Here is a 9,879-nt window from a genome sequence, read left to right on the forward strand (position 1 = left end):
GAAAGCATAAACAGCGCTTTCCCAAGTACCATAATGCAGTAATGGTTTCGAACCATTATCAAATGTGTTCTCCCAATACATTTCAATGGAATTAATATCACCTACATTAAAATAAAAATATTAGTTATTTATCATTTATAAAGCAAGACATTGAAAGATTTCTTAACTGGATACCTATTTAGGTAGCAATTTGAACCAGTTAAAAGAACTATATATATTGCGTATGATACATGAAAACTTAAAGCTGTCGTTTTATGAGGAGATCCATTTAATAGAATTTTCGCTGTAATTTGTTTCTTTAATATAACTGTTATAAATTTTCTAAATTATTCTCGTAAGTCAAATTTATTAGTATTAATATTTAAAAATGAGGTTATTAATATCTCCATTAAAACAAATGTTTAATTTCTGGGTTGTTACCAACCCAGAAATTGGTTGTAATTTCTGGTTACAACCCAGAAATTAAACATTTGTTTTAATGGAGACTCCTAAAATTTGTGAGCTTATTAAGATTCTGCATTTTCTACCAATAATGCATCCCGTCAAGTCTAATATGCTAAACTTTTTATCTACAATTGCAAGGAATGTGTAATTAAAACGGATTTCTTACATAATTAAAAAGGATTAGAACCTCCTTCCACTTTACCTAAATCTATACGAATTGGCCAGCTTTTTTATGAGAGAACGATTTTGAGCAGACGATTTGTAACACGTAAAGCTCTGTTAATATTTCTCTTACCATTCTAAAGCGGACATTTAGATAGTTTAGCAAGACTGTTTGTTTTTTTATTTATAAAATATAAAATGTAAAAGTAAGTAAACTAAAAAAAATGTAAACACAAACTTAAAGAAATAGTTTTCTAGAAACAAATGAATAGTCCATTTTGATAATAGACAAAAAGAGTCCATCGACTTTGAAAAATTGTTCAACAGTAGAAAATATTATGGTTTATATTTTTTTAACTAATAACGATATACAAACAAGCCAAAAAATATTTAAATCTGACACAGGCGATGTCACCAGATTCACCATATTATTAATATGATTACTGAGCATCACTACAACTGATGCGTATTTTGGGAGTTGCTGTATCCCTAAAAATTACTCAAAAATTCCATTCATCACAAACTTGTCAATTAGCTTGCACATAATTTATTTCAAAAAACATGTGTTTAGACGAATAAATGTAATGAAATGGATATTTTTGTTTGGAAATCAAATATGACGGAAACCTATCACTTCCAGTCCATTAATTATATGCGGAATAATAAAAGCAACATAAGGACGATAAGGCGTCTCTCTTTAGTAGAAAATAGCTAAGGTTTTTGACAAATTATTTGACAGCTTAGCATAGCCTGCGTTTTATCCTTTAGAAAATGTGTGTGGTCGGGGAAACAAAATGTTGACTCTACTTTGAGATAGATGAGACCTCTAGTCGCATTGTTTGTGTTTTGATCTCGACTAGTAGGAGTTTATTGGTCCGGAAGTTCATATTTCCGTCTGATGTGAAGATACCCTTAACAATTAAGACTTTAGTCTTCATTTGAAAAGCGAAATGTCTTTTCTTCAGTAAGAGTAGGATATCAGTATAAAAAATCAAGCATAGCCAAAGAACTCTGTTCCACTGGAAGCCATTACCAAGTATACATGTTTATATTTTATGCTACTGAAATCAACAAGTATTTCTAACTTGTTTTCAGCTTCATATTGATTAAATATTAAAAAATATTTGTTGTTGAGATGCATTATTGAATACTTGTATTAAAAAATACTTTACGATTATATAAGTAATTCAACGTTCATATCTAAAATTTAGTAAATCGTTTAGGTGGATATCAAATCTTAATAGAATTATATATGTATTTTTATATTATTACTGTTTTAATAATATAATTGGCTATATTTTTTAGCCGCGCATTTGAAAATTAAAATTGAAATATTTAAATTCTACAAATAATAATTTTATAAATGTTTGTTTACTTACCTCCAAAATTTTGTTCAACGTAAACAACTCCCATTTCTGCCGGTATCGTATCAAATCCACATGCCGACACTACATAAGTACCTTTTTCTTGTGCAAGGTCATGGTAAACTTCAAACATTTTATCAATAAATAGTTGTTCACCACTAAGATCAATATGGTGGGTACCATTCTCGATACATGCTTTTACGACAACTTCACCATAGAAACGATAGGGGCCACAACAATTAATTATTAACTGTATTTTAAAAAAGTTTTTCATTTCATAACAAATTAGAAATATAGCATTAACACACTTACTTTGCACTTTTTTGCCATTAAGTCTAAAGATTTTTGATCACTAATATCAGCTATAACCACTGGTATATCATTTAAATCCTGTTTAAGTTTACTACCAATATCTGAGAGTACTTTTTTTATTTTTGACTAAAATTGACAAAATATTTTAATTATTATTTGTTTAATTATATGTAACTTTGTCAGTTAAACTTTTATATATTTTATAATAATAATTTTTATAACCTATTTATTATTCAAGTTTACCTCATTTCTTCCCGCCACACCCCATTGAAGGTCTTTTAATAAATCTACTGCATACTCAACAACTAATTCTCCAGTAAAACCGGTTGCACCAAAAATAATTGCATCCAATTTTTCCGACATGTTCAATCAATTTAATCAGCAATAACCAAACAACTTTGGGTTAAAATTCATACTAAATATTCTATTTTGTAACTCACCTCAATGAAACTATCGTAGATAAATACAGCACTTATAGATGATCAATGTGCAAAAGTGTGTGCTACATTAGAAAAGCAGGTAATTTAATTAATGTCCTATATCGACATAATATACAGCACAATGTTTTCATTAAGTTTTTTGTTTTATATAAATTTTAGTTAATTATTAAGTAACGAAATTATTTCCTCATATATGTAGGTGTTTGTTAATCAATGATAACTACAAATGCATGTATGTTACATCCATCGCCCATTACTATTTCAATCTTTCAAAAGTGCCGACTGTAGTGTACAATTTTATTATTTTATGAATATAGATTAATTTACAATCCCAAAACAATGATTTGTAGTTTTTACTAAGATTAATATAAACCCAACAAATATTATTAGATTTTATTTAAACTTTTGAAACAGGTATTTGAACATATTATATTGTATTAAATTATTACTGATTTGGAAATAATTTTCAATTGTACAGTGGTGGACTGAAAAATGTTTACCAAATTTACATGTTCGTATTTTTAATCTTGATAAGAGCTTACAAAAAATAAGATTCATTACAACGATTTATCAAAACACGTTATTAAGGTTTAAAGTATGAATAAATTTTAATTGACATGGTTATAAGTTATATGGCATGTGCATCAAAAGTAACGAATATTAGGAAATTGTGACGGATTATTTTTGTATATTGGCTGTACTGCAAGAAACATAAGTGTTAACTATTAGGTAACTGCTTAGTTTGTGTTTATCTAGCGAAACAGCAAGTCTACATAAGAAAACTAAAAAAAGAATGCAACTCTAAAATTTAAACATAACAAACAAATTTATAACAACAACGATGTTGTCTTGTGTAATATAGAAATTTGTGTGCACAAAATTCATTTAAATAAAATATAAGTCAAAATGATTTTATAATTATTGTTGAATATTTGATTCATATTATATCCTTTTGGATTGTCAGTCTTTACAAAGCAATGAAGACAGATAACTAAAAGTTATTGTTTTATATACCTTATGATCAAAAAAGAACGAGAATTTAAAAAAAATGCAAAATATTATTTTTTAATCATTTTCTTTACTATCACCTTCAAAGTACTCTTCTCTTCTCTTCTTTTCCATACAAGTTTTATAGGCCGCCGAAGATACGACCGAATTCTCTTTTATGGCCTCTAGGTAACAAAACGCGTTCCTCGCAATGGCAATTTGAGTCGGGGCAAGAGGAAAAAGTCACATGTGGTCATATCTGGAGAGTACGATGCTTGGTTGATGATATTCGTGGAGTTTTTGGTCAAAAACTGCGACACAACCAACGCTGTGTGAGCCGGTGCGTTATCGTGGTGTAAAATCCATGAGCTTTCCTTCCATAAATCTGGCTTCTTTATGCGAATGGCCTCACGCAAACGACGCATAACTGCCAAATAATACTCCTTATTAACCGTTTGACCGTCCGGAAGGAATTCATAGTGCACTACACCACAAATATCGAAGAAAACAGTCAGCATAACATTAATTTTGGACCGACTTTGGCGTTCTCTTTTCGGTTTCGGCTCACCTTCGAAGCACCATTCGGTCGATTGTTGTTCATAGAAATTCATAGACTCATGTCTCATCACCAGTTATGATGCGTTCGATGAATGTGGGGTCAATGTGGAAATTCAGGTTTTTTGGCACCAGCCGAGAAGCGACGCGTTTCAAACCCAAAACTTCAGTTAAAATGTGTTCGGCCGATCCATCAACAACATCCAGCGATCCAGCCCAACAACACTGCAATTTCTCTAATCGGTTCACAACGATTTTCCAACACGATCTGCTTCGCCGATTCAATGTTTTCTTCAGTAACAGAAGTTGTTGGGCGGCCAGGGATCTCATCATGGTCCAAGCTTGTACGACCGTCTTTGAACCTTTTAAACCATTCGTATACTTGTGGTTGCGACACATATAAATCACCAAATGCCTTTTTTTAACATTTTTTTAACAGTTTCGGCACATTTGAATCCATTTGCAACACAAAATTTGATGCACGCAGGTTGTTCTAATTTTTGATCCATTATATGTTAAAAATCGCCACACGATAATTTTTCGACTTTTTGTATAGACGCCGAACAAAAATTAATCGTGTGATATGCGTTAAACTTTGACAGAATGTGTATAATAGTGTTGCCAGCGTGCAAATAAAAACAATTTACCGATTGGATAAGCGCGGGAATTCAAAAATTAAAATTCTCGTTCACAAGGTATAACTATAAGTACCCATGTATTATTTTTATAATGTAAAATAAATTTTATGTAACACTGACCACTTTATTAGCGTGTGATTTACGTGATTTACTTGAAGTTCGCTGTCGTAAGTTTAAACATTCAATAAAGTTTAAGTTTAATTAAATATTAAGCAGTTGCAGAGGGACTTATTTCTGCAAAGGTAGTTAATGAACTTCAAGCTTATAATATTTTATATTAAACCAACTTTTTATTTCCCGAACTTAAACCTTTTTTTGATATTAAATGGTTTAAATGATATAAATATTCAAGAATAATTATTTTAATGTATTTATATATATAATATATTTTTAAATTTCAAATATAATTTTTAAATTTTTTAGCACAGATTCGTTAAGAAGCACGAACTTATACCTATATGCATCGAATAGAAATATGAACATTTTTCAAGTTGTTTGCACCCTGTATGCACTAATAAAACGCATTGGTCTCTTTATCAATTAATTTTTTTGTTTTGATTTGGTATTTAAATGCTAACAACATCAAGTGCTCCGCGGAACACTTTAAATGCGCTTCAAATTAGCGCAATAATCGCAGCAAGGAGAGATATATATTTTACTGATTTTTGGGAGCGCAGTAACAACAGTGTTCAGGCTCTAGGTCGATTACTGAGAAGTTTGGACTATTTTAATGATCAATTTTAATTATTTGAACTCAAGTAAAGCTATGCTGCTCAACCAAAGTAGTGCACTAAGTTCACTAATGTAAAACCATTTAAAGTATCCAGGTTAAGAAATGGGATTCTCAAATCATCTTCATACCTTCCTTAAGAATTAATTACCAACCTAAGTTGAAACTTATACTTACACATAATAAAGTATTTATCATATAAAGTATAAAGTATTGTTTAAAAAAAAATAAATTTATATACTTAAAATTTTTCGATTTTATTTCTTTGTAATATTATTATCAGTGAATGCAAATTTTTAGGATTGACTGCGGATATCTAAAAATTGAAAATTATGTTTTTGTTTATTGTAAAATAGTTTTACTTCCTGCTCGTATTATAACATAATAAAATCAGTATATTTGTTTATTACATATAATTAAATAACTTATGCTATATGTCTTTTAATTCATAGCAGGCGAATACAAAAAAATTCTAATATGTGGTTGGAAAATACAAAATTTTAAATAATAAACTTTTATAGCAGCAATGAAAACTATAAGTTTATGTCAAGAAATCCGTGTCTGGTTAACTGCTTCAGATTTATAATAAAATCACACTTAAAGTCGTATATCAGAAATAATAATCGTAAAATCACATATAATAAACTCGTAAAATTTGCCAAATGCTCTCCATGCTTTGATGGTCACAAATAAACTTAACTTGTTGTGCGTTGTCCATGAGCAATATGGGGTCAATTCAACTGGGACCCATATAGACATTAAATTATTTAAAATATAATAACTATTTAAAAAATAATTAAGGAAGTCAATCAACAATTTTTTTAATACTTTTGTAATTTTTGCTACTGGTTCTAATAATAATAAATTTATATGTTTGACGATAGATAAAATGCAATTGAGTTTTTGTGGTACTGAATTAATTATGTTTCGTTAATCAATTTAATTGTTTAATTTTTTACTGCATTTTTAGTGAATATAAAATCAAGAGTGAGTAAATATTTAAACTTCATGTAACTAAGTAAAATATATTTATGTATAAACATTTTTACACACTGATGTCCATCTATCAATCTACTTACTGTCTGTCCGATAATATGTCCACAAGCTCAAGGGGATCGTGTCAATCGATTTAATATAATTTGTAATACCGATAAAATTTAAAATATTTTCATAAACCATAAATATGTAAGTATATAGAATTTTACGTAAAAGAAATGTGACAAGTAAAACAGTTTAAAAATATATAATTAGTTTAATATAGAAAAATCTATTGATCTCGTCATAAAAACGAAGTATCCTGTCAACAGAGCCATACTAAAGGATTTCATTATAAACGTATTATTTTCATATTTTTGGGATTTTTATATATGAGTTCCTTTAGGAATCGAAAATAAATGTCGTTTGTTCTATTAGCGTACACCCTAAAGTGCTGTATCGGATAATTTCGGAATAAAACACTTAGAAATTCGATACGTTTAGTTATCGGTAAATTAGGGACTTGGACACTGATTTACGTTAACTTACAGCTAAGCTGAAGCAATTTTGCGTGCAACGTAGCCGAAGGGTGATCTTACGGTTGACATATCTACTTTTAAACATAAGCAGTACATTTCCAAGCTATGTACATGTGACAATTGCATAGTTAATATCAAAACTCAAGATTTTATTGCCATTATTAAATTTGACTTTTACCCAACAGAATGGAAAACATATATGATTATACATCATAAATTAATTAATTCATAAATCATACAAAGATCACTACCACACATCTTCATACAGTTCAATATTCTTACTGCCATTCTTTCTAAATTATTTAAAAAAGGGTTGGTTTTGAAGCTGAAACCATTTCTTATAGGTCAAAATCTAATACCCTCCGACCAGTCTGGTTTTAAGGGAAAACATCCAACTGCTGAACAAATGAATTGTATAGCGAACAAAATAAGAGAGAAAAAAAATTTTGAGCTCAGAAAATACCGTTCCCTGGTATTTCTCGATGTAAAAAAATCATTTGACAAAGTATGGCATAATGGGCTCATGCACAAGATACGCTGTCTTTACCTATAAACGTTCATTCAGTTTTAGAATCGTATCTGCAGAATAGTTGATTTAAACTCAAACGTAAATAATTTATTTCTACTGATTTTCCAATAGAAGCTAGCGTTCCACGAGGAAATGTTTGTGGCCCTATCTTGTATGTACTTTACACATCTGATATGAGATATCATGAGATATAAGCAATTATTTAGATCTCACTTATTTTGGATGGAGAAATGGTTATCTCAACGGACAAATTAAAATAATGTACTGAAATGTAAACATTTTAGAGTATATTTCTAACAATTTTATTAAATAACATTCCCACACCACAAGCAGATAATATAACGTTAGGTATTCATCTAGATATACTAATAACTTGACGCAAAAACATTGAAGCCAAAAAACTACAAAAGAAGCTCCAATCCTCTAAGTTGCATTGGCTCATTAATAATGTTGAAGGTATAAAGCACTTTTGTATAACAGTATCATAAAACCAATATGGACTTATGGTATCCAGCTATTTGGTAATACCAGTGCTTCAAATATTGAAATTATCCAAAGAGCTCAGTCAAAAATTCCGAAAATAATCACTGGTGCCCCATGGTATATTACGAATGACAGCATCTCCCAAGATGCATTCCCTTAGTTAAGTTAATTTAATAATATAAGAAAAAATACAATAAAAGGCTGGCAGAACATGTTAACCCCCTTGTTAGGAAACTCGCGCCTCTATCCACTACGTTAAAAAAGAACTGACCGTCCAGTCATTAATTCAAATTCAATAGGTACAAGTGATCTGATAAAGTTCAATTGTTTTCTTAATAAACTACCTAACATTCATTCTAATGAAATCTAATGAAAACCATTGATTTAGATGAGGTCCGTAATATAAAGTTTACTTATTATATTTAACATTATATAAGTATATAGTTAAAATATAAATTGTGATATTATGTAATTAGTGATAAGATTTTAAAAGTTGTTCTGAGTCTCATTATAAGAAGAGATAAAATGAATAAAAATATACATAAATATATTAATTATTTTAACATTTGAATTCTCAATACATACTTATAACAAAAACGAATTCAATTATTCTAATAATAATTCTAAAATTGTCAAATCTCCCATATCTCTAACTGATATTTATATTTAAAAATTGCAATTGTTGATAAAACATTCATCCGCTTTTTTATTCAATGACTGATCTTATTTGAGACCGTGTATCACTATTAATATTTAATTAAATATTAGTCAATAATATAAGTCATAATAATATAAGACTTATATAAATCAGTAGTATATAATATATTTGCGTTCTTATACATAAAAAATAACCCTTATTAAAAATCCTCTTAATGTGGTATAATAAAAAATTCGTAATCACTTAGTTTTCGTAGTGTAGTGGTTATCACGTGTGCTTCACACGCACAAGGTCCCCGGTTCGAACCCGGGCGGAAACATAACATTTTTTAAAATATATTTTAATCTTGTAGTAAAATTAGTTATTTACGGAAAAAGGATTGATCGACCTTTTGCTAAAATGCACCAAAACATTTCAGTACTAAAATTAAGATATTAAATATTGTGCATTGTTTATAGGTGATACATTTAAAAAAAAAAGTATCTGTATAAAATTTTTAAAGATTACTTAAATTGCGAAAACTGACAGACTTACCAATATCACGTTATCAAAACTCAGAATGGTTACAGGTTCCTTGGGGAAGTATGCAGATCTGAAGTTAATTATTGCTTAGTCTGATGAAGTGATAAACAATAATCCAGTCAAGGCGTAAAGAGGGGTTTTGAAAATACCTCGAGTTAAGAAAGAGTAAAAGTGCTTAAGGGCACTGGCTCAAATAGCCTCAAGATAATAATAAATTACTGATTATATTTATAATTTCCGTAAAATTATCAAGGAAATTATTATCCTCATTTACAGGGTGTTTCTTCATAATTTTCAATTTATTTGGAATACAATGCTGTAATTTTGTGAAACGAAGAATGTACATCTAAGATATTAATAATTTATATAATATTGGTTAATACAATAATAATAATATAATAGATTTTTAATAAAGATAAAACTTTAAAAACCAAAATATATTGAAATTGTGATCAGATATACCGATACGGTAATTGTAATAGATTTATGAGTTGAAATCTCTGCGATTAAATTTGATATTACCAGATACCAATTTTTTTAC

The 9,879-nt window shown here is 29.0% G+C and overlaps 1 protein-coding gene and 1 non-coding gene across 2 annotated transcripts; one reads left to right on the forward strand and one right to left on the reverse strand.

Annotated features, from left to right (window-relative positions):
• Positions 1-6: 6 nt before the first annotated feature.
• On the reverse strand, positions 7-2,684 carry LOC119663635 (lipid droplet localized protein-like; the record flags this gene model as incomplete). The annotated part of the gene is made up of 4 exons (XM_038073248.1): positions 2,526-2,684; positions 2,283-2,408; positions 1,986-2,220; positions 7-101 (listed from the first exon to the last, which is right to left on the reverse strand). Coding segments are annotated over exons 1-4 (576 nt in total), but the record flags the coding sequence as incomplete, so codon positions are not given.
• A 6,378-nt stretch (positions 2,685-9,062) lies between these two features.
• On the forward strand, positions 9,063-9,135 carry Trnav-cac. Its single transcript has one exon. It is a non-coding gene; the product is annotated as a tRNA-Val (tRNA).
• The last annotated feature ends 744 nt before the right edge of the window (positions 9,136-9,879 follow it).

The sequence above is a fragment of the Teleopsis dalmanni genome, unplaced genomic scaffold (assembly GCF_002237135.1).
Source record: "Teleopsis dalmanni isolate 2A unplaced genomic scaffold, ASM223713v2 unscaffolded_contig_0675, whole genome shotgun sequence".
In the NCBI taxonomy this organism is placed as follows: Eukaryota; Metazoa; Arthropoda; class Insecta; order Diptera; family Diopsidae; genus Teleopsis; species Teleopsis dalmanni.